The sequence below is a fragment of the Pinus tabuliformis genome, chromosome 3_2 (assembly GCF_031772625.1).
Source record: "Pinus tabuliformis cultivar Carrire ecotype Pingquan chromosome 3_2, CPIR1, whole genome shotgun sequence".
NCBI classification, from domain to species: domain Eukaryota; kingdom Viridiplantae; phylum Streptophyta; class Pinopsida; order Pinales; family Pinaceae; genus Pinus; species Pinus tabuliformis.
In genome coordinates this window covers 608192283-608219019 of record NC_142302.1, presented here as the reverse complement: position 1 = coordinate 608219019, position 26737 = coordinate 608192283, and the positions used below count along the sequence as shown (strand labels likewise).

Here is a 26737-nt window from a genome sequence, read left to right as displayed (position 1 = left end):
ATTAAAACTTAATCAATGGCTGCGATCATCTCCAAGTCGATCCATGCGAGTTTCTAGAGAATTTTGACCTTTCTCAATTAATTAACCAATTTTCCTATGTTAGAGTTAGGAAAAAATTAAATGGTGGTCAATGAATTTAATCGAGCTATCTTTAGGTGGAATTTTCAGAAATGATTTCTGCGTTTTGGAGAACTATTGTGTTTAAGCCTCTCCACAAAGTTTAGAGACTAGAACACCATCTGATGCTACAAAAACTAACATTTCCATGTCATCTCCACCTGTCACGTGGAGGTGCCACCTGTACTACCATGTTGTGCCACCTGTCACTCGCTGCTTGTGCTTTTGTGTGCACATCATTTAGTCTGGGCGGTCTGATAAGCCCTTGGGTGCTTAGGCCAAGCACCCTATGACCTGGGGCATTGCCGCCCCAACGCCCGACGCTCATTGCTGTTATTTGCACATCAAATGGACTAGACTATCCGGTAAGCATGTTGGTGCTTTAGCCCAACTCCCTTTGATTAGGGGCTAGGATTAGCGGCTTATCGCTCCACTGCTCGATGACCTTCGCGCTTCCTACTGTGCTTCTTTCAAGTTTGTCGCTAGAACCATGACCAGCTAGAACCTTGTTTGAACTGCAACACTTCAAACTCTAGTTTCTCCTCATTCCTTGAGAGTTAGCCTAAGTGCCATATACTTTTGGAAAGCTCTTGGTAAGGACTATCCAACCAAGCACTTTTCAGCATAAGCATCATGCATGGAAACCTCAGCAAACACCCCCTGAACTCGACATTACTTGACATCAATGACAACAACTGCCAACATGCTCAACATTAGTTTACTTTTCCTCAAAAACCTGTTATACCAATGAAATTTCTGTGGTGCTCACATTTTGTGTTTAGGGTTGGACTCATGAGTCTATTGGAGAGAGTTGCAAACATGGGCAACTATGGCTGACGCTGGCCAAGTCTGCTGAGTCTCGAGTCTCATGCCAAGTTTGGGATGAGTACTTGTCTCAGTGGAGACTCTGGCTGACTCATAGAAACTCACAAGTCTCCCACTCGTTAAGGAAGAAAGGGTATAATAGGCATACAGGATCATAGATATGACCCTCAAAAATATAAATTATATGGTATATTTGTGGATTTAATCCAAAAATAAATAATCCAGTCTAGATTGAATAGAGTTAACTATTTTCATCTAGGGGGTTTAAACATTGAGGGTCTCATCCTCTGATTTTTCACGTCTGTTAGTAATTCAGTAGTTTGATTGTGGCATCACAAATTTGTTTCTTATTACAAATTGAAAAAAGTTTATGTTTGGTATTTACTTTGTTGGTGTCTCCTTAAGTTTACAAGGATGTTCTTTTTTAATCTCATTTTAGAAGTAAAATAATCCTAAGAACCATGTAAAAATTTCTAGTAATTTCATGCATCTGTATTTTGATACCGTGGATATATTCTTGTGCAAGTTAGATGGTGGTTTCTAATTGTGATACTAAATTGTTTCCTTTCAGTTTTGATCTAGGATGTTTCTTTTCCTTTCATGTGATATATTGTGTTTCCAAGTTATATCATTTAAAAGTTGAGTAATTGTTTGATGACGTTGTTACTGCAATTTACATCTGAATGTTTTAACTTTCATTGCATAGGCATTCTGAAAACATCATGGTTTTGTTCTAGGCTGCAGAGCAAGAGCGATCAATTTTTGTATCGTCCCTATTACCTCTGCTGGCAGAATATGAAATCCAACCTCCTGTTAATGATGCTCATTCAATTGTCAGCAATGTCAAGGTGTGTTTAACAATGTTTTGTAAAGTTTAGGAGGATAATACTGGAGGTTTTCTTAAGTTGTTGAAATTATTTCATGGCATGATTATTTTTATATTAATTTGTAGGATTCACAAAATAAAGCTGACTCATTTATTTTAATTAAGGTCTAATCATTTTGTAGATCATTGCTTGAGGGTCTCATTTTTTTATTTTATTTCTTCTTTGCACAATCAAGCTTTATTTGAATGGAGAAGTCCATTATTGTAATGGCCCGATTTTCTTAAATGATGAATAATATACAAGAAAGTTCCATTTAAAAAAATTTAAAAACGATTTGCCAAGAATGCGTACATAATGTCACCTACCATACTGAATTTTAAACACTTCTACTAGTCATTTACATTGTAGTATTTGACAAAATCAGATTACTGACACATTATAATAGATAGGTGGCTACGCCTTGTATAATACATTTAGGTCAATATAAGCTTCGTGATGTTAACACATCAACTAGAGTTTGAAATTGTAAATGTTTTGAAGGTCTAGGGTTTGGTTCTATCGGACATGTAGATATTTAGATTATTTAAGACAATAGAGTTAGGGTTTGTTCTATGGGAGGATTAGCAACAAGGGACATGTAGATATTTAGATTATTTAAGACAATAGAGTGGCGAGACCTCAGGTCGCTCGTCAACCTTCCCTCCTCCCTGGGGTTCTTGAGTGATATCCTTGAGGTTGGTTCAAAGGTGTGAGACAAGGCCTCAAACTACACACCGTCGCAGTGACAGATGGAGCATCTCCAAATTGATATAGAGATGGGTACCTCTCATCATTTTGACTTCCTCCCAACTTCAACAGAATAACCAAAGTTCTACTTAGAGCTTCTTTCCATTGATCTTGGATGGTAGAAGAGCAGGGCTTCGTAGCTCTTATGTCCACCTAAGGATCGTTTAGTTGGATCCCACTATTGTGCATGCAACCTTTGACAATGAACTAGTACCTTGGTCGCCTAGTTCGTCCTCAGTCATTAGGACCCAAAGACCTCGAGATCATCTTCATCTCTCTCTCTCTCTCGATTAATGCCTACATGTGCAATTTTCTAGTCTTGGATTCCCACTTTGTATTACTAAACCTATGATACTGTTATATATCTTTTGATTTTGCTTAGACCTACTGATTAGGTTAGCTAGACACTAATGTATGCAATACTTCTTCTTTTTCTTTCTTTCTCTTGCTTTCAACATTACCTAGGACTCAGGAGTTGCTTTTGCACTCCTACATTATATTCATATTGGATGTATCATTACCCCCTATTTGATGTATAAAGAGACCCCCTATCTGGATTTATCATTACGTTTGAAGTTTTTATTGTTAACATTGGTTGTTAACATTAAATGTGCAAAGTTGTATAATTTGAAAGTTGATTTCAATGAAATGTGAAGTGTTCTTGGCTGATTTGGCCTCTTTGGACTCAACTATGTAGTGTATTATCTCTCAAACTTGCACTTTAAGTGTAAATCCCTAAAACACACATGCAACCCTAGGGGTAACGAGGAAGGGCTACACATTGTCACCACAATAGCTCCTTCACTCTCTTTAGGGTGGCTTTCCTCTAATGCACGATGGGTATCCTTGAAATGAGTGTGAGAAACCTTAGAAATTGATGGATGGTGGGTTGCTAGAAATAGGCCAATGCTAATAAAGTGGTTATGGAGTCGAGGACTGCAAACACAAAGGGCTTAAGTGTATGGATATGATGTAATGAATCTATGCCACGACGTGCCATAATTTGTCGAAGTGAATTTTTAGGTTATATGAGAGTGAGTGAGGGCCCTAACAATAGATGTAGCCTCACAATTAATGTATTTACAACCTCACTACTAATGTAATAATGAAGGAATAACCATTAGAAGAGATTATAAGTAAGAAGAATTAAGTAGACGATCTTCTAAGGAATGAACAACCCAATCAAATATCTCACTATCACATACAATCTCATAAGATTAGTAAGCCATAACATGTGCCATAGCAAATCTGTCATGAGAGCAACATGTTGCCCAATATTCTAGATGATGTCAAGGGCTAAAGAGGATTAAGAACCTTAGAACTGCTCCCTTCTTATTGTGCAAAACTACTGTCCATAGAGTTCATTCCCAACGAGAAACAATGGCTACTCTAGCATACAAATCCTAATCATCCAAGAGAAAAGGTAATGGTAATGGAAAACTCACATTTGTTTGCTTTTTAATTTGACTAAATTGCTTAAATAATGGCTTGGGGAATTGACCCCTTGCATCTATGATGCAACAAAGCATGAGCACTTAAATTCTTCTGTTATGGCCTAGGTTGACCCCATTAAGCCAGGTCTCCAAAACTCTAAATTGTAGAGAACTATGAGTCTAATAAGCGTATCGATGAGATAGATCGTGGATGGAGTGTCTAGAAATTAGTTCTGAAATAGGTGATGCTCAAGAAGAGCGAGGTAGTCTGCCCTTTTTGATCCAAGGATAGGGGGCTTTTCTCAGACCAATTTGGTCCATGAGAATTGTAAACCTAGGGATGTGTAAACAATGGTGATGTCAACTTCCACATCTTGGAAACAAATGATACTCTATGAGGGTGTTCTTTGACTTGTTGAAGATCATAATCTTGTATTGTCAAGTTTGATTATCGATTGATGAAGATCACAAAAATCGGATAAGGCATTAAGCCATCATTGTAACTACTTTGGTGTGGAAGACAAGAGAATGACGTTTTTGGGAAATAGGAGGATGAATATCAACACTTGGTGAGAGAGGCACCCGTCTCCTAGTTGGATATGCTTTTGGAGAAAAGACTCAATTGATCAACATTTATCCAAGTAATGTAAGGGAAAAAGGACAACTCTACTTCAACACATTGGTATTGTTGAAGTTTGATACTTTGTGTACTATACGGTGTCTAGTAAGGACATATTCAAATAGGTACAAAATTGTCGTGATAAGGATGTTTGAGATGCTAATGTCTCAAAGTCTTTGGATCAAGTCCTCGTTAGGGACCAAGTCAAAAACCTTTTGAAAGTTGATGGAGCTACAAAAAACTTTCAAAGAGAATCCCCTCACCTACTTAATGATGGCACACTGTGTGAGAATATGATTGGTGGTTTGGTGCTTTGGTCTAAAACGTGCCTATCCTTTGGCCTAAAGATGTCTCCTCTTAAGCTCCCTAGATAACTATAGATGAAAGGTAGTTGGTGTTGGAAAATCTTGAGGCCTATGATTTAATTTATATTTTTGTTTCCATTGTAATTGCTTGTGAATTTGATTTGATTTTTTTATTAATCTTTATTTTGATTCTTTCATCAAACAGTTACTATAACATGAACATGAAGATCACAAAAACAAAATAACAAAAAATATAGGTTGCGCAAGCTAGGGAAAAACCCCTCCAAGGGGGAAACCTAAAAAATTCTCTTCTTATAGAATCAGATCAAATGAGATATCCAATACCCATAACCAAAAAAAACTTCCACCTCTAGATACCAAGTGAAGGCTTCCTTCTTTCCAGCAGATCCATCAACAACATACTAGCAACAAGAGATGTACCACGACAGATCTTCTAGAAATTCTAGCTCAAGAAGAAATCCTCTCTTTCAGACTTCAACCCTCCCCTTCTTCTCTGCCCTTTCTACAATATTTCAGACCCGTTTGTTTCCAAATGAGCTCCATATATAGTATAAAGGGGTGCGAATAGACATGTCCATTAGGGTAGGGCCGACTTGACATGTAGTTCGACTTGGAACTAGTGGGGCTTCTGACCCAAAATTACATATTTAAAAATTATTTTTCCTTTTTGTTTACAACAGGCCCAAATAAGACTTTGACTCTTTTGACTCAAAAACCTAGAAGCATGAGGAACATGCTTGTCTATAAAAACATAATAAGAATTTTTCTTTTCCTTTTCTTTTGATTTTAACATAAAATACAATAGTATAAATTATGAAGACAGAAACTAGTTACATTCTCCAACAGTTGGGTAGAGCTTAGAGAAAGTATGGTCCACCATGATTGTCTCATACTTGTTTGAATCAAATATAGGCCACTATTTATGATTTGATGAACAATATGGTTGGACCATGATCATAGAACACTCGAGTAGACAGTATGGTTGGAAAAATTTGTAATATAATCAAGAAGTGCCAATCTACTATGTTTGAAAAGCTCAACTTGGTTCTCCTTCTCATCTGTTGCTTTGCTGGTTTTGATCTCCCAAATTACTTGTCAAATATCTATGTAATAGAATGATTAACAAGGTGCAAAGGGGTAAAGAGGTTGATCGGAAGGGAGGTTGCCTAGGTACGTCGTAGAGGTTGGTCATATGGGTGAACATGGACTAGGGGTGAAGGTCAGAAGGGAGATTGGAGTGGTAAGGAAAATTTGTGCATTAAAAGTTTTAAGGGAACGAAGAGTTGCACACAATTTACATCTCTCTTGTGTGACAGAGATGTGTTTCTTGAAATGTTCCATCGAGTTTTTGGGACAGGGGTAGAGCTTAGAGAAAGTATCGTACACCATGATTGTCTCATAATTGTTTGGATCAAATCTAGAGCACTATTTGCAGATCTGATGAACAATGTGGTGTGACCGTGATGATGGAACACTTGAGCAAATAGTTTGGTTAAACAAATCGGTAATATAACAATGAAGTGCTAGTATACTATGTTTGGAAAGCTCGACTTTGAACCCCTTCTCATTTGTTGCTTTGTTGGAGTTGATCTACCAACTTGTCAAATATCTATATAAATGAATTATAAACAAGGTGCAAGGGGGGAAGGGGTGGGATCAGATTAGAGTTTTCCTAGGTACACTGTAGAGGTTGGTCATATGGGTGAACATGTACTAGCGGTCAAGGTCAGAAGGGAGATTGGAGTGTCATGGAAAAATTGTGCATTAAAAGTTTTGAGGGAACAACAAATGGTTGCACACAATTCAGATCTCTCTTGTGAGACAAAATGTGTTTCTTGAAATGTTTGAGTAGGTTTTCTGGACCGGGGAGTGTGGGAGTGGGAGACACGTGGGGGATGTGTGGAAGCACCCCGAATTTTTGGGAAATTTAAGGTGGATGGTGATCCAGGTGGATCTTGGTGGCCACCTGCCAAGCCCACCTGGACCCCCACCATTGTTCTTCTCAGCATTTTCAGTTTCCTTAATTGTAGCACAACTTACTATTTTTAGCAGTTTTTCGGGTCCTGAACTTCCGGAGCCGTTTTGAGGCCCTAAACGACGTTTTTTGGGGAATCCGGGGGCAACATGGGGCCATGGAATGGATCGATGTTGCCCGTTCCAACAATGGTAGTGCTCGGTTAGATCTTTCTAACGAGCTATTGTATGCGTCAAACGGAGATCGTATGCCAAAGTTACGACCCCGGGAAATTGATGTACCAATTTACCCCCAAACGGGGCCCATAGTTTGGCGTTTCATCTTCTAGGGTTAGGTTTTGGAATGTTAAAGGTTTTCTACTGTTTCTCAACAATAAATAGGCCTTCGAGCCTCATTGTAAGACAGTTCAGAGGCATGTAGCCACCACATCTCTTCTCAGAGATAAGCTACCATCGCCCTAGCTGGGTTATTTCCATTACTGTTTGTAAGCATATTTCAGTATTCTATATTAATGAAGTAAAGTATTATTTCCGCTGCATATCTATGTTTATGGTTATCTCTGTGTTTTATTGCGTTCCTATTTAAATCCGGATCAGTGGTATCAGAGCGGTCTGCTTTTTCTCTGTTTTTCTTTGCATGTCCCCAACGAGGTCGGGATATAAGGAGTTAGGGCTTGAACTGGTCGAACCTTTGCAAGACCAGCCTCGCAAATCCTGACGGCCTCCCATGGCGGACGAGAAGAAAGACGAGGGGGCAGGAGATCCTATCAAAATCTTGCTCGAAGAAGCCCTCGAGTGACAACGGAACGCGATGATGGACAGTTTCGCCCAGATCCTTCAGCGGCTACCCAGAAGCGACGCTTCGGCTTCTAGCAGCTACTCTGGAAATGCCGCCACGCCCTTTAAGGTACAAGTTAATTTTGAAGTCCCCATCTTCGAGGGTAAAATAGACGCAGATGCGGTAGATAAATGGTTAAATCTGCTAGAAGGGTATTTTTCTGTTCATGAATTTTCAAGTCGAGAAAAGATTGTTTTCGCTCTTCTCAAAGCAGCCCCCCACGTCAAGGACTGGTGGGAAACCTACTGCGAGCAAAAGGATGAAACTACCGGCTCACTATTTTCAGCCACACCCACCTGGAATTCATTCCGCGAGGCCATCAAGGAGCAGTACTACCCTGTCGGAAGCTATGAGGATGAATACATAAAATGGACCACGCTGCGGCAGGGAAGGGACGAAGACGTGCCGGAGTTCACCAATCTTTTCCATACCCTTCGCACAAAGTTGGGTATCAAGGATACGGAGCAGCATTTGATACTCAAATACCGCGGCTGCTTGCACAAGTACATTCAGGAAGAAATACAATTCCTGAACATCTCCTCACTCGGCGCAGCATACCGATATGCCGTCAAGGTCGAGCAGAAGTTTAAACAAAAGAAGCGAGACTTTGGATCTGCGAATCTGAAGCAAAGGAAAGGTGCCCCTAAAACTCAGAACAAAGGGCAAAGCCAAGGTGGGGCAGCCCAAGACAACCCGCCAAAGCTGCAGACAAAGAACGGCACCGCGAAGACGAAAAAGGACACGGGAAAATGGTGTGAGTTCCATAAGAGCTCCACTCACAACACCAGTGAGTGTCGGGCCAAGCAGTCACTGGTGGCCGAGCTAAAGGGTCCAGAATCAGATGCATATTCCGACTCTGAGTCAGAACCCGACAAGGGGAATGAAAAAGGGAAGCAAATCATTGACGCGGATCCCAATGCCACTGTTGCTACCGCCAAGATCCAGAAAAATGAACCCGAAGATCCAGAGGAGGAGGAGCGTCTCTTCCACTCCCAGATGTGGGTAAAGGGCTCCCCGCTACAGTTCATTGTTGATAGCGGGAGCCAAAAGAACCTCATTTCGGCGGAGGTCGTGAAGCGGTTGGGCTTAGCGACCACAGCACATCCACAACCATACACCATCGGGTGGCTTCACCAAGGGCGGGATCTTCGCGTGAGCCAACAATGTCGCCTTCCATACAACATCAAGCCTTTCACGGATGAGGTATTGTGTGACATCGCTCCCCTTGAAGTTTGTGATGTATTATTAGGACAACCATACTTGTGGAAGCGACATGCTGTGTATGAATCAAGGCCCCGGGCTGTTATTGTTACATTGGGGAATAAGTTGTACAGGATACCAGAGGTAGCACCGCCTACCGCCATCTCCTTGATTACTGCAAAACAATGCAGTAAGCTCATTTCCAAGACTGGGAAGTTTGTTTTCCTGATGATCCGCCCTCAAGGAAAGAAGAAGCTGGTGGCGACGACCTCCAGACAGGATCCCTCCGCACGACAACTACAGATGGATAAGGTCGTGAAGGAGTACGAGGACATCTTCACCTCCCCTGCAGGGGTTCCTCTGCACTGTCAGGTCAAGCACTCCATCGATCTAACCCCAGGTGCGCCGCTACCCAATGGACCAATTTATCGGCGTTCGGTTTTAGAGAACGATGAAATCAAGAGGCAGATTCAGGAGTTGCTGCAGAAAGGTCACATCCGTCCGAGTTCATCGCCTTGTGGGAGCTCGATCGTGTTGGTGCAGAAGAAGGATGGGACTTGGAGACTATGTATTGACTATCGGGCGTTGAACAAGATCATTGTCCGTAATAGGTACCCGATCCCACGGATTGACGACCTCTTGGACCAACTAAAGGGAGCAAAGTACTTCAGCAAGATCGATCTGAAGTCAGGATATCACCAGGTACCAATCGAACCCTCTGATGTGTGGAAGACTGCCTTCAAAGCCAAGGAGGGCCTCTTCGAATGGTTGGTCATGCCTTTCGGATTGACGAATGCTCCTGCAACCTTCATGAGGCTAATGGATGACATCTTGCGGCCATTCACCAACTCATTTGTAGTGGTATACTTGGATGACATTCTGATCTTCAGCCAGAGTTGGGAAGAGCACCTCCACCACATCCGATAGGTTCTTCAAACACTGCGGCAACACAAGCTGTGTGCCAATTTGGAGAAATGCACTTTTGGCATGACCCAGGTTCAGTATCTGGGATACATTATTGATGAACAGGGGGTGCATGTGGATTCGGCCAAGATCCAAGTCATTCGGGATTGGCCATCCCCGACCACTCTGACAGAGCTCCGCAGCTTTCTAGGCCTTGCCAACTTCTATCGCAGGTTCGTGTTGGGGTTTTCTCATATCGCTTGGCCCTTGAGTCAAGTCACCAAGGGAGGTGCGAAAGCGAAATTCTTTTGGTCTGAATCTCAACAGAAGGCATTCATAAAATTGAAAGATCGCCTTTGCACGGCACTAGTGCTCACGTTACCAGATTTACAACAACCATTTGAGGTCGAGACAGATGCCTCTGACTATGCTATTGGGGCAGTCCTTACTCAACACGGGCATCCAGTGGCATATCACAGTGAAACACTTTCAGACACAGTCCAGAAGTATCCAACCTATGACAAAGAGATGTACTCCATTGTGCAGGCCTGCCGACAATGGAAGCATTACATTTTGGGGAAGGAAACAGTCATCCACATAGACCACCGACCCCTGTAGTTCATACAGACCCAAGGGAAATTGCAGAATGATCGCCATCAGAAGTGGTCTACATATCTGCAACAGTTCCATCTGAATATCAAGTATAAGAAGGGCAACACCAATCATGTTGCAGATTGCCTCAGTCGACCATGGCGTTAACCACTGTGCTAAACTCTTGTGGGCACGAGACTTCTGATTGGCGACTTCTCTACAAAAGTGATCGAGAATTTGGCCACACATACCAGACACTCGTGGGGGGTCAGCATGTTCCAGATTTTCACCTCCAAGGTGCACTGTTATGCCACCTGGGTCATCTTTGTGTTCCTTCAAGCGAGCGTGCCAAGATGATTTGGGAAGCACACTACAGTCGGGCTGCTGGACATTTTGGGGTGGAGAAAACAGTGGCAGTACTACAAAAGTATTTCTATTGGCCAAATCTTCGACAGGATGTCGCGAAGTACATCAGATCATGTACTGCCTGTGCCATTGCCAAACCGACCATCAAGAAGCAAGGCCTCTATACCCCGTTGCCTACCCCTAGTCGACCTTGGGAATCCATCTCCATGGATTACATGTCAGGGCTTCCTTCCACTAAGCATGGAAATGATTGTGTTTTTGTGGTCGTTGATAGGTTCTCAAAGATGGCCATTATGGCGGCCTGCAAGAAGAATATCACAGCAGAAGCCACTGCTAAATTGTTCTTTGAACGAGTGTGGGTGCACTTTGGGATCCCACAGTCTATCATCTCAGATCGGGACAGTCGGTTCCTCAGTACATTTTGGTCCAGTCTCTGGTCAATGCTGGACACCAAACTCACTAAGTCCACAGCCTTCCATCCTCAAACTGATGGCCAGACCGAGGTTGTCAATTGGATGATTGTACACATTCTGCGCATGTACAACTCAAAGCATCCACGCACATGGGACGAGAGCCTCCCCTATGTTCAACACAGCTACAACCGAGCTCTTCATAGCTCGACTGGCCACAGCCCTTTTAAGGTGGGCTTGGGATTCCAACCACTATGCCCCATTGATGTGGCCCTGCCACTTGCAGCTACTCACACAGCTTCAGCTCATGTCCAGTCCGAAACAGATAAGGCAACCAGCTTCATTGAGCACATCCAACATATTCGCCAGCAGGTCCATGACATTATGGAGAAATCAAATGCCAAGTACAAGCAGCGACATGATCAACACCGGGTGCCACACAAGTTTCAGGTGGGCGACAAAGTCTGGTTGCATCTGCAAAAGGAACGCCTTACTGGAGCCTATCGGAAACTGAGACCACTCCGATACGGTCCTTACACCATTACTAAGGCTGTGGGGGACAATTCATTTGAGCTCAGCATTCCCCCATTCCTTGGCTTGCACCCAGTGTTCAATGTGGATCGCCTTCGGCCATACTTTCCACCATTGCTAGACACATCCAACATTGCAGAACAGTTCACACCCACAAAATTAAACCCAGATTGCATTGAACAAGCTGCAACTGATCGGATCATGGACACACAGATCAAGAACACTCGCCAACAGAATATCCAACTATATCGAGTTGTCAAAGCAGGCCAACTCCTTCACCAGGGCAAGTGGCTCACCAGGGACCAGGTTCAGCACAAGTTTCCTCATCTCATGGAGGAACTCAACGCAATGGGGACCATTGCTTCCTAAGGGGGGAGGAATGATCCAAGTGGATCTTGGTGGCCACCTGCCAAGCCCACCTGGACCCCCACCATTGTTCTTCTCAGCATGTTCAGTTTCCTTAATTGTAGCACAACTTACTATTTTTAGCAGTTTTTCGGGTCCTGAACTTCCGGAGCCGTTTTGAGGCCCTAAACGACGTTTTTTGGGGAATCCGGGGGCAACATGGGTCCATGGAATGGACCGATGTTGCCCATTCCAACAATGGTAGTGCTCGGATAGATCTTTCTAACGAGCTATTGTATGCGTCAAACGGAGATCGTATGCCAAAGTTACGACCCCGGGAAATTGATGTACCAATTTACCCCCAAACGGGGCCCATAGTTTGGCGTTTCATCTTCTAGGGTTAGGTTTTGGAATGTTAAAGGTTTTCTACTGTTTCTCAACAATAAATAGGCCTTCGAGCCTCATTGTAAGACAGTTCAGAGGCATGTAGCCACCACATCTCTTCTCAGAGATAAGCTACCATCGCCCTAGCTGGGTTATTTCCATCACTGTTTGTAAGCATATTTCAGTATTCTATATTAATGAAGTAAAGTATTTTTTCCGCTGCATATCTATGTTTATGGTTATCTCTGTGTTTTATTGCGTTCCTGTTTAAATCCGGATCAGATGGGGGGATGTCGGATACCTAGCATAGGGGTCCTCATCTCTAAAAATATGGAAATGATAATAATAAAATCTCAACAATAAGAATTCATCCCATGCAAATTCATCATTGGGAAATGAAAATATTAAATAGTACACAAGAAAAAAATGTTAAATTGAAATCTGTAATGATGATATCAACATGATTTAGATTAAGATTCAATAATGAAATACATTGATTCATAAACCATAAATGAATCAGAAATAGTAAAATATTGATACATTGATTTAAATTCATCATTCTAGAATCCAATTAGTACTAAGAAAAATAATAGAATTTGATACTAAAGTCTTAAATAATAAATTGAAATAACTCAAACTCAAAAATAGTAAAGAGTGACAAGTTGAAGACTCAGTTTGAAGTCATCAATATCTAGAGTCAAGATTCAAAAGTTAAAACTAAAGATTAACTGTGGACAATGTACATTGAAAATAAGATGAGCATCAAGGAATGAACATGAATAAAAGGCAAATAAAAGTGAAAGTAAGATGGGGTATTTTTATATATTGCTTTTTCTTGCTTTTTTGTTTTTCATTTTGAATCTTTTCTAGGGATTTTTTTTAGTTATTATTCGGGTAGGGGACACCCAGAAGCACCCCTTTTCTATGGGGAATGACTAGAAGCACTGCTTTTTTGTGGGGGACGCCTGGCAGTCCCCTTTTCATGGGGGGATGCCTAGAAGCACCCCTTTTCTATGGATGACACCTAGGAGCACCCCTTTTTTTTGGGGGGGGGGGGTGGATGCCTAGAAGTTGCCCTTTTGGGAAAACATGTTCCCCACATCGAGGAAATGTTTCCACCTATGTTTTCTCAAGTTTCCCCAAATGAGTGACGTGGGAAAATATTTCCCTAGACATCCCTTCATCCTGAGCGCATGGGGGAATGTGGGTGGCATGCCCCACACCATGGGGGATGCATCCCTATGGAGCTCTGGGATCTTGTCATGGAGAAGTTAATGATATCATTTTTGGAGAAGGGGGTAAGACAGGGATTATGGAGGAGTGTGCGATGAGGCCATCTGTAATGTGTCTTGTAGTCATCATCATGCCATTGGTGCATGGGGTACGAGTGTAAGTTGGTAATGTGGGGTTAAGAGTTGAGAGTTGCTACCTAAAATAGTTGATGAGAGGTGGTTATATTAGGAGTTCGACTTAAGGGAGGGCAAAACGGAGAGAGGATAAAGTAGGTATTGAAGGTGAGAAGCAAAGGAAACAAACCAAATTTTGTAGTATGAGGGGGGTGGAGAAAGGAGCAGGGTGTTCAACTTTAAGGGTAAAGGATAGGAAGGAGTGGTTAGCTAGAGGGATTGGTGTGATAGAGAACTAGTGGATATATGTGAGTAGGTCTTGGATGATCAGGGCATAGTTGGCCAAGCTAGCTCCTCTTGTAGTGGGAAAAACATGTGAATCTGGAAAGTAAGGGAGGCACTTGAAAACATTAGCTCATGATACTTGCCAAGGTGCAAAAGATGCTTGTCATAAACTGAAAGGGTTCCTAAGGCATCATGCGAAATGCTATAGTCGTCCACTGAGTTTGGGTCAATCTTGTGTAGGAAAAAAGCATCCTCAAAGCTATTTTGGAATGAGTTTTGATGGGTTTTGGTCTAGGCATTAGAATGCCCCAATCGTATCATATTTCCTAATGCTTACTGTTGAATAATATTGCATATGAGTCCTTGTAAGGGTCCCTATTTGAAATCTTGTGTAAGGTGGGGGCAAACTATGAATGTAGATTCACATTGATGTAGCATAATGATCTAATGCAAGCATGGTGTTTGTGCTTTAATATGAGTCTCAGATCAAGCAAGCAATGCTTCCATAACCCCATACATGGATTGATCTTCAGGGTTGCTATGTAGAAATTCATAAGCAGTGGTAACTTCGGTGAAACTTGTCAATAGAAAGCCATATTTAGTGAATCACTTAGGATTTCCTTGGGCAGTGTTGGGTTGGCTCATATAGACCCCATGTGTAGACCAATTATCATATTCCTTGGCTAGACATGATCATTACATCTATAGGGGCTTTGGGAGCTTTCTATACTTTCTACCGATATTATTCTTAGAGTTTCCTAGCCCTCTTCATTGAAGTGATATTTAGCCATACCTCTCAGTTCTTGCATGCCTCGTCTGACCATGTGACTATTGGGAAGATCAACTCATACTTTCATGTTGCTCCATCACATTAGGGCAACAAGAGGCATGTAGATATTTAGAGTATTTATAATCACAGAGTGGTGATATCTCAGGTCTCTCCTCAAGCTTCCCATTCCTTGGGGTTTTTGAGTGATATTGTAAAGGTTGGTTCGAAGGTATGAGACGAGGCCTCAAACCACACATCATCATAGTGACATATGGATATAGAGATGAGTATATTTCCTCCTTTTGGCTTCCTCTCAACCTCAGTAGAGTAGCCAAAGTTCTAATGAGAGCTTCTTTACTTTGACCTTGGATGGGAGAAGATGTGGAGAAATCTAGGGTAGCTTAGATATGGTTTATTTCAATCAGATTTCTCTTATCTTTGACAAGTATTTGTGACATTATTTATTTTCTTATTCTTATATGTTCATCATCAAATAAATGCCAATACAAAGAAGATCACAAAGACAAGAAAGAACACCAGAGATAGGCTCCAAGGTAGGGAAAAACCCCTCTTGTAGGGGAAACCCAAAAAAATTCTTCTCTTCTTCAAGAACTAAATCAAATGAGACAACCAAGATCTTTGACTTAACAATAGGTCCTCCTCCAGGCACCAAGTCAGCCTCCCAGCTATCAAGACAAAGATCAAACTGTAATATCATCAAAGATAAACCAAATCAAGGCAAACCTGGTCCAGTTAGCATCTCGACCTTCCTTTTATTGACTGTACCATCGGTCTTGTAACTTTCACTATTCTATCTTAGATATCTTTGCATGTGTGATAGATAAGGAGAGATTTTCCGATCCTTAAAGAGTCCTTCCTTCTTCCTTTGCGATAAGGCTTTATCATTTTTACACTCCTATATTTCCTTCCAATTGCAGATCAAAGGCTCTTCTTGGTTTTTAAATCTTCCACAAGGGCGAATGCACTATTTATATAGAGTCTTTTGGAGGTTGAATCATCTTCAACAAGGCCAACATTAAGAGAAGGGTAGGCTGACTTGGTGGAGGAGGCATAGATGACCAAAATACATAAAAAATGTTTTTCTTTCTTCGACACACTGAACCCAAGAAGGGTCTTTTACATCATGACTTAGACTTAGACTCAAGACACAAACCCTATAGCACTCAATGGGTGCTTTTGACCTTGAAATAAAATAAATAAGGCATGCAACCCATGCTAATAAATAAATTTTCTTTTACAATAAATTTTCTTTTCTTTCTTTTTGACAAATACATTACATCATGACTCAAATACAATTATGAATACGGATACTAGTTACATTTCTCAACAGAAGAGGGGGGCTACCTAGCTCTTATGTCCACCTTAAGATCGTTTAGTTTGGTCCCACTATGGTGCACAACATCTTTAACAGTGAACTAGTACCTTAGTCACCTTCTTTGCCCTCGCTCATCAGGACCAAAAGACTTCAACATCATCTTCATCTCTCTCTCTCTAGATCAATGTCAAGATGTCCAATTTTCTAGTATTGGACTCCCACTTTATATTACTACACCTATGACATTGCTATATATCTTTTGGTTTTGCCTCAACCTAATGATTAACTTATCTAGACACTTATCTATGTATTACTTTTTCTTTTTCTTCCTTTATCTTACTTTCAACATTACCTAGGACTCATGAGTTGCTTTTGCTCTCCCACATTGTGTTCATATTTGATGTATCTTTTAGTACAATTGACCTATTTTTGTGATCATTTGTTGGACATTAATAAGATCATCTTATCTTATCCAACCATCATATACATGACCCTCTAGATGTTTAAAGAGAATTCCTGTCTTGATTTATCATCATGTTTGAAATTATTCTTGTTAATATTGGCTATTAACATTGAATGTGCACATTTGTAGCATTTGAAATTCAATTTCGATGAAACGTGATGAGTTCTTCGCTTATTTGTCCCCTTTGGACTCAGCTATGTAGTCTATTATCTCCCAAACTTGCACTGTAAGTGTAAATCCCTAAGAGACACGTGCAACCCTAGCGGTAATAAAGAAGGGCTACACATTGTCACCACAATAGCTCCTTCAATCTCTTTAGGTTGGTTTTCCTCTAGCAAGAGGCAAGTACCCTTGGAAAGTGTACGAGAAACCTTAGAAATAGATGGATGGTGGGTTGCCATGACCAATGCTAATCAAGTGGTTATCGAGTCGAGGAATATGTATACAAAGGCCCTAAGAGTTTGGAGAATATGCAATTAAGCTATGACAAGATATGCCATACTTTTTCCAAGTGAATTTATATGAGAGTGAGTGAGGGCCCTGTTACCCACCAAAATGGGTAACCTTAAAGGAGAAAACTTTTCTCCTATTCTTTGCATCTAGTCGGTTAGCCATGCGACCCTTGACAACCACCACTAGTTGATGACTTGCCATAATATCTCCGCCCTTGCATTAGCCATACGCTTCTCACCCATTCGACAAGAGCTCATGGACGAAGGTGGGATTTCAATAAAAGGGTATTTTATTCATTTTGCGATCAGGTGCTTATGCTTGCTTGTATTTTGGGCATTTGATACGGATTATGGGGCGAGATGGAAGGAGGGGTTTTGACCGTGATCTTGTTCTTTCACCTTAAATGGGGGGCTAATCTTTAATCCTAGTCCTGTGGGACCAACCCTAATGGCCCAATGGGTATAGGAGGGACACTACTTGGGAAGCCTTGATTGAAAAAGCGTAGTTCCATCTATCCCTATGTCATACTTACCACTTTCTATCATACATTACAAGCCCCTTCCTCACATCCATTCTTCGGGTTTGACTGGCCATTGGTTCTTTGGGATTTAGCACCCATATGTCCACATACCTGGGTAGGGCTTGGAAACTTTGCCCTGGGAGGTTGTTGCAACTAAAAGAAAAGAAAGAGCATATCATGGCCACAAAACAAAAAATCAAAAGAAAGAATATCAAAATACAAAAGATGGCCGAAACATACAAATTAGCACGTGAGAAAAAGCCTAACATGATCTCTACCTCACTCATTATGGCCATCACCTGGTTCCTGAGCACATGTTGCTGTATTACATCTTAAAAGGATCCCTTGCATGTCCCATCCCTGATGAGCAATGAAATGACTCATCCTTTAGGGGTAATACAATTGGAATATCATTCAAAGAAAGCTCTAAACCTTTGGGTTATGAGCAGTAATACAAAGAAAAATCAAGCCAAAGTAAAAGGCGCACAAGAGGGGTGGAAAAACAAAGGCCGAGTTGGTAACTCATGCATCCATGATTGCTTCCTCCTCACATCTATACACTATGGATGTGGGTCCCCATCATGTTAGTCCCTTTGACCATGCTATTGGGCCATGAAGTCTTCTCCCTTTCCTACCATGAAGGGTGGATTGAGGAAATGTTACATCCACTTAGGGGCTGTAAACACCTAATAAGGTTGCCCTTTAAGCACTCCTACCTAGAAAGGAAACACAATTGCGAGCTCAAGGTCCTGATTTTGCAAGGGAATTCATATTTGAAGTATTAAATAGCCCATTACATTCAAGCTTAGTTCACATAGATGCAATAATGATTATTGTCCTTGATGACTGGTTGCCTTCACTAGACTTTGTGTTTTGATTGTTAGGTGGTTCAACAACCCAAGTCTTGGGCACCTTACCCATGGGTACCACTAGAGAAGTATATTGGCACCCATAGGTGAAGCGTTGAGAGCCTTGGGCCTCTAAGCAACAATAGCACATCACATATGACCCTGGGCACCTTCTGCACCCAGGATGTTTTGCCACTTTGCACTACCTTTGATGCTTCTTCAGAATGATACACCTGAACCCAGCATGCCCCCAGGCCAACCTTAGCACTATATGAGGGATGGCAACTGATTCAAGGCCTAGATAAGGATTCTCTCACCTTCAGAGACTTGGGAGGGCTAGTAGCACCTAGAAACCCCTCAACGTTGGAGCAAAGATGAACATTATGAGCAATTGGAGACCCATGGAGACCCCTTTGTGGTGCCCTAGCTAGATTTTGTGTTCACAAAGAGCTATTGGTGAATATTTGAGGGCCAACCCTCAAATCATGATTTTTAGATGCTACTACATCACACTTGGCAACACTTGACATTTGGAGCTCATTTTATGGATGACATCAACCCTAGAGGCCTCACGACTCACACATGTAGGCTTTTCTTAGCATTTATGTTGAGTGCTAGTGGGTTGGCTTGTAACCCAAGTCATTTTTGTGATTTATTTGTCATTAGGGGATTTTAGGCTATAATTAGACCTTATCATCCTCATATAAATAGAGGAGAGGATCATTTCATTTCATCATCATCACTTGTGAATTAAACCTCTCTTGGAGAATTTCGGTTTTCTTGTTGGAGAAATGTGATCTATGGAGCATTTTGTGTATTGGAGCTATATTCTTGTCTTTGCAGAAGTTGCCTTGGATCAATAATTGGATTGTTCATGCATATTGTCTTGTATGTGCTTTATTATTGAAAATTTCTGATTTATGTCTGGTGTATGGAATAAATTTATGATCTAGTTTTTCTATTGTGCCCTAATTTGTTGAATATCAAATGTACGAAAGCTATTTCTCATTATTGCATGCATTACTACTTGTGTGATAATGTGAATGACAATCTGCTTGGTGAATCTTGCATTAGCTCTCCCAAGTGAATTTTGATCCCTCACAAAGGTAATAGCTAGGGTTTTGTTGCTAGGGCATGAAAATTTCCTTACTCCATTGCAAATTTTAGCCATTCTTAAGAATCCATAGACTCCATCAACCCAAGTACTAGGCACTGGCCATGTCTTGTTGGTGATAAAGTAATCTTTTATCCACAAATTGAATTTCTCTCTCTTTTATCTAATTTGGCCCTGTTGAGGCTATTTAGCCCAATTAGGGCTTAGTGTGAATTTGCTTGGGAAGGGAATTCTTGGACTTGGAGGGATTCAACAACAAGGATAGAAGTGGTTGCCTCAAAATCACTCCTCTTGGTTGCTGTTCTCTTCATTTCCATCCATAATTTCTCTTGCCCTAGGAGAAATACTATTTTGGTTAAGCTTCAACTTGAGGGCTTGTTGAAGGTTTCATGTGCCTTTGTTGAGCTAATACTCATTGTTGGGAACCTTTTCTTTACACCTTGGCCTTGGGACATTCATTTTTCCATGCTATTACATCAAACCCTAGGTCAAGCGTGCCCTAGTTTGGCTTGCCTAAGTGAAGCACATTGCCTCTTCTTCATTGCTTGAGCCTTGTACCTAAGTTGAGTCTTCCCTTTGAAGCCTTTGTGTCACCTTTTTACCTATAAACCTAGAATACCTCTTATACTGGGACTCCTCCTATTGCTGAAAATTCATAAAGAGGTGGGGTAGTAGCTGTGGGGACAACATGCTACTACCTTATTGTTGTCACTTGGTCTAGTGATTGCCTTGTAGGGTACCCTTTCACAAGGCCCGCTAGATTTTGTGACAACAGTCCCTAACAATAGATGCAACCCCATAACTAATGTATTTAGAGCCATAGGATAATGTGCAATCTAAATAACGAAGGAATAACCATAAGAAGAGTTTATAAGAAAGGTAAATCCCAACAAACCCTTACATGATTTGTTAATTTATGCGCTAGTAAGTTCATAATGAAAAATGCACAACAAATACACACAAAAATCATCATTGCACACTAGACACACGATATACCCTAGAAAACCCACAAAGGGAAAACCAACAAGTTGTGTTCTATTAAGAACTTGGGCTCCCATACTAGGTATAATGACCCATCAGAGGAAAGATACACAGAGTTTGAGTAGCTTCGCTGCTACTCCCTAATTTCCCTTTGCTCTTTTTCCTCAGGCCCTGCTCGACTTGCACTCTTGAGTTAAATCCCTCCATTCAAACTATGTACAAGGTGTCTTCACCTCTCCCTCAGATTTCCTTTTATAACATATTAATGACTAAAAAGCCTAACCCTAGATCTAAATGGCCAAGATTAAATCTTGCCATCTCAAGATCAATGTTTGTGACTTAATCTCTTATTGAGATCACTTAAATCACTTGAGTGACTCAACTTTAGAATAAAGTCACTTTTAATCATTAAATGCAAAATGTACTTTATAAAATCTAGTGTTCCATGGGGACACATCCCCTAGGGTCGGGTGCACGCACCCCTCGCGCTCGGGATGGGGGGACTTCTGGGGGTGCATTTCTCCACACACCCCTTTTGGGGAGTTGTGGGGAGACGCAGGGGGTGCGTTTCCTTAGTGTGGGGGACGCGACTCGCCAAAAGGGGTGCTTCAGGGTGCCCCCCTCAAAAGGGGTGTTTCTGGGTGCCCCCTTTTGAGGGGAGACACATCCCCCCTCAAATTTGTCTAATAACATTTAATATTAAGAAAAATTGAAAATTCATGTATTAATTTGAAAATTCCTCAATGTCCATTTTTACTTTTCAATTTAACTTTTGAGTCGTGACACTAGATATTGATGGCGTCAGACTGATTATTGACTCCTCTCCCTTAACTATTTTTGAGTTTGATACTTTGAGTTATATGAATTTTGAATTTAGTAATTTACTATTTTAGTGTTCAAACTTCAATATCTAGCATAGTATATAGTAATATACTAGTCTGTTTTGCTTTTACTTTAGATTCTAGAATGATGAATGGTTAATTCAATTTTCAAATCAATGTAGAATGATGAATGATATGGAACAATGTATTTTTATATTTCATTTTTGAATTTTATTATTGAATCTCATGGCATGGATGAATGATGAGTATGTTATATGTATCAAAATGAATGATGAGGATGGATCAATGTATGTCATGATTTAATTCAATTATGAATTTAAATTTTATGTGTGGATCAGTCTATTTACTATTACTATTAGTCGAACTTGATATAGTAATAGTAAATAGATTGATCCACACATAAAATTTAAATTCATAATTGAATTAAATCATGACATACATTGATCCATCCTCATCGTTCATTTTGATACATACAACATTCATATAACAAACCCATCATTCATCCATGCCATGAGATTCAATAATAAAATTCAATAATGAAATATTCAAATCCATTGATTCATATCATTCATCATTCTATAATCTACATTGATTTGAAAATTGAATTCATCATTCATCATTTTAGAATCTAAAGTAAAAGCAAAACAATATATATGTGAAAATTTCTGAATCTACACATCAGAAATCGTACTGCAATCACATGTTTATCATCTCCTACTTGTTATTACATTCAAAAAGTTATTTAATTTATAAACAGTGATGAAAAACACTACCGCAGACTACACTGACATACACATCATAAACTGAAACAAATATGAGACAAACACACAAGAGACACCGTTATTTTTGGACAACACGTCCCCGGAAAAACCCAATGCGGGAAAACCGGTCCAACAAATAGAGGGTTTGTACTATTAAGCAAGCATAATCTGAGTACAACAGGTTGCCTCTCACACTGGCTAACCTTTCAGAGAAATCTCAGCAATAAGAAATACATACGAGGGTTTACCTCGTTCTCCAAGTCACAACTGATCCACTGAGTGGCTTGACTCCGGCAAGCACTACGAAATCCCAACACAAACCTTGCTTGGGCCATCGTCTTGCCTCTGGGAGACTGCGTCACTCCTTCTGCAGGATCGATTTGCTGGAGGAAGACCGTTGTTCAACCATCTTGGCTCAGAACCTTGCTTCTCTGGCAAAATCTCGAACTTCTGACGATTATTTTACACTGCCACTGCAAGAGACCCTCTTGGCCCGCGTCAGCTCTGCGTGAGCCCCTTCCTGGGTTGCGTACGCATCTGTGCTACCTCTCTGATGCTACTGCTGCCTATTTGCCTGGTACTCTCTGGCTCAGATCTCCTTTCTGATCCAAATCTCTGCTTCTGCCCCTCTCACTGCAACTCAGGTCACTAGTTCGATTTTCTCAGCAAACCACGCCCCAGAAAAATAGAACTAATTTGATCACTTGATGTGTCTCCAATTGACCCTTAAGCCTCCTCTTATACTTTTCCTGTTGATGAATCAATGGCTGAGATTAAGTCCCTAATCAATAGCTAAGATTAAAACAGACTTGATCCACGTCTCATAGAAGCTTCTCAACCATATTTTTATTAATACCCATTAATATTTTTTTTTCCTATGTTTAGACTTAGGAACCACATTAAAAATATTAATTATTTTAATAAATCACAATCCGGGTGGAATTTCTCCAAACGATATATGGGTTTTGGAGACCTCATGTGTTCTAGCCCCTCCACAAAATTTCGGAGCTAGAGCACATCTGATGCTACCCAAAATCAACACTCCCTCTTAGCTAGGAATGTGCTGTAGCAATTCTTCCCAACAAAAGTATCACATTGAGCCACGACATCGGTCCTTTGTGCTGCTGATGCTTGGCTTGCTGCCCTTCATCCACAACACTGCTGCAACCTATACTGTTGCCCATGACACTGCCACTGTCACTGCAACATCTGTACTGCAACTCCCTCTCAATACGCTAGATCATGCTGCCCATAGCACTGCCACTGCTAACTCCGACACTGCAACTTAGTTGTTGAGAAGTAAGCAACTGAAAAACCACCCAAAAAATTGACATGCTGGTCAGTCTTGGATGCCTCGTGATGCTGAAGCTACCTTTGCTGATAATCTGTGCTGACCCTCTGCTGCTATTGTGCTACTGCAAGCTCCACTGCGCTGCTTCAGACACTGGCACTCTAGCTCTACCACGGTTGCTCCATCATCCCTCACACCAGCTGACTCTTGTCAATCTGCTACTGTCATTAAGGGCTCTTGTAGCCGTATGTGATCCAAGAGTTTGGGCACCTCAAGGATCCTGCCCCTCGTGTAATCCTCCCGACTACAACTTGATGTCGCCCCACCTGTTCTCTAGAGGTGCATGAGCACTCATGGAACTATCCTCGTCATCATCCTCCTTGTCATCTTTCGCTGGAGTAGCCTTCAAGTCAAACTTCTCTTCCTTGCCCTTCTTCCGAGGGCATTGAGTGGCGAAATGTCCCAGTGCCCCACACCTGAAGCATTTGACTTTGGTTATGTATTTCTTTTTTCTCTTCTGCTACCTTGCCTGTCCTGATGATGCGAGAGCTGCATCCTCCTCGTCCTCCTTCTTGGCTCTGACTCCTTTGCTGCCACTCCTTGCCTTGGTTAGCCTCCTGATCTCTTCTTGTCGAAGAGATGCCCACATCTCCTCCCAACTAGGGAGAGAAACTGTTAAAGATACTCTGGAGAAATGTCTCCCAGTCTTCGGTGACTGCATTCAGGGCAGTCTTGACCATGAACTCAGGATTTGGTGTAGACCCCACAGAAGTTAGCTGGTCTCGAATCCCCTGCAACCCATTGTTTTAAGATCTGGTCGGCTTGGAACTGACTCGGCCGAGTTGGTCCGAGCCGGGAAAAAAATTTCAACTCACCAGAAAAACGGTTCGGTTGGCCGAGTTATGACTGACTCAGCCGAGTTATAGCATGACTCGGTTGAGTCAGTCATAACTCGGCCGACTCTTCCGGATCCGTAACTACTCGGCCGGGTCAGTTCATGTGGCCATTAAAGCCCAAAAACAACGTTTTTTATATATTTTTTTAAATTTTTAAGATTTTGCTTAGTGTTGGAGACTCCAAGTTGTTTTAAAAATTGGTTAAGTGCTATTTGGGGTCTATTCCCCTCTCCCAAACCCTATTTAACCCACTCTGATCCCTAGTATTGATATGCTATTCATGGTAATGTTAAATTTTTAAAGTAAAAGTGACATTCTCCTTAATTACCATGAAATGACTTAGAATGTTTGAGAGTGGTTTCGGCCTCATTGGATTTCATATGGAGAAAGTAGAATTTTAGATTTCATTTAAAATCCAATAGACTTATCAGTTTTTCAGGATTTCAGGATTGGGGGATTGTAATGTTTCCATTGAATTTTGTCATGTATTAGGGTATGGAACTCGTATTTAATCAAGAGCACCGATCCCTCTATGTACCTTAATGTTAGTGACATTGGTTGTCGAACTCCTTCGAGATTTGCTCCCAAACCGGGAGCTTCTAAAAATGTCGCTCTCGCTCCCCGCTTTCGCTCCCGCTCCCAAGTAACACTGAGCCAGATGATGTTGGCAACTCTAGCAGTAGCCAGTAGTATTGGTCACAGACTTTTGTTGTAGAGGCCATTTCTAGCCTCCTTGGTTATGTGTTTTTGTTTTGATCTCTATATCATCATCGTTTATGTATTGGATAGTGCACTGGGTGCCATTTTAATATAATGGATATATTCATGAGCCTACTTTGATCATTTGTTGTCTTCCAAGTTCCATCTATATTATAATGCTGTGTGTTTGGAAACATGAATGAATATCTTTAAAATTATGTTTTTCTATAAAAAAATAAATATTTAATGTATTTTTTACAATGACAGAGTCATTGAAATCGAGTTGGCCGAGTCGATACCGAGTCGGAGTCGGAGTCGACCCTCGACCGAGTCGGAGTTTTAAAACATTGCTACAACCTGAGGAGGAAGGGATCGATCTCTTCTTCGTTCTGCATCTGGTATTGTCTTAGCTGATTCTCTAGTAACATCTTTTGTTGAACGGAAGTATCCCTTGCTGTTTCCTTCTCAGCAATGTGTGGGACCACATGATCTTTGACCTCGTCTAGAATCATCCATTTAGCCTTCGCTTGAGCCTCTTTGTATTTCTTGAGAGGATCAACATCGACCCGTACAACCACCACTTTTAAGGCATAATCCTTGACGTGATTCTTGTCCAAGATTGCCAGGATCCTAGCCTTCCAGATGACAAAGTTGGATACTCCATCCAATCTGCCTGATCCCTCAATCCATTGACTGCGATATTTGCTCAAACAAATGTAGGATTGGTTCTCTTCTCCCTCTCTTGCTGCTACTCTAGCAAGACTTGAATTTGGATTTCTTTGGCGCTAGAAATCCTCTAAGGAACAAGCTCCTCTAAACTCCCTTCGAGTCTTGATTTCCTTCACGAAAATCCTCTCGCCAAATGTCGAATCACTCCTCTCCAATCCTCCTTTGTTGTTATTTAACAACTCGGATCTAGGTTTCTTTTGCAGGAAATCTACTAAGGCAGTGACTGCCTCTACCTCAGCTTTGTCTCCTCAGACACTGTTCTGCACCAACAACAACAACGTCCCACCAACTCTTCAGATCGAATCTGCATTTCTCCTCCAGCCCCGACAACTGACTAATTTGAGCCTCTCAGGCTCTGCGCTGGCCCAGAGAGTTGACGCAGTCACTGTGTGAGCTCCTCTTGGGTACTGAGTCACCCTCTACAGGCTCGAAATGCTGACGTAGGCATTGCGTGAGCCTTTGCATCGCTTCTCTGGCTCTACATCACTCCTTCAGCTGCTCCTCCACCTTCGAAACAACACTGTCACTCGGGACAGTTGCTTTTTTGCAGCAAATTCACTAGATCTCCTGGTTGATGTCTTCAGTGTCCTATGGTCTACAATGCTCTGATACCTTGTGAAAATTTCTGAATCTACACCTCATAAATCGTACATCAATCACTGGTTTATCATCTCCTACTTGTTATTACATTCAACAAGTTATTTAATTTATAAACAGTGATGAAAAATACTACTATAGACTACATTGACATACAGATCATGAACGGAAACAAATATGAGACAAACACACAAGGGACACTGTTATTTTTGGACAACACGTCCTCGGAAAAACCCAATGCGGGAAAACCAGTGTTGCAGATAGAGGGTTTGTATTATTAAGCAAGAATAATATGAGTACAACAAGTTGCCTCTCACACTAGCTAACCTTTC

General features: G+C 41.3%; 1 protein-coding gene across 4 annotated transcripts in view; it reads left to right on the top strand.

Annotated features, from left to right (window-relative positions):
• Nucleotides 1-26737, top strand: part of LOC149182083 (uncharacterized) — a 355894-nt gene that overhangs the window by 117262 nt on the left and 211895 nt on the right. For all 4 annotated transcript variants that reach the window (XM_089416738.1, XM_089416740.1, XM_089416741.1 and 1 more), the window contains one exon: nucleotides 1680-1790. In XM_089416738.1, the coding sequence (XP_089272864.1) occupies nucleotides 1680-1790 (111 nt within the window). The remainder of the gene's footprint in view (nucleotides 1-1679; nucleotides 1791-26737) is intronic.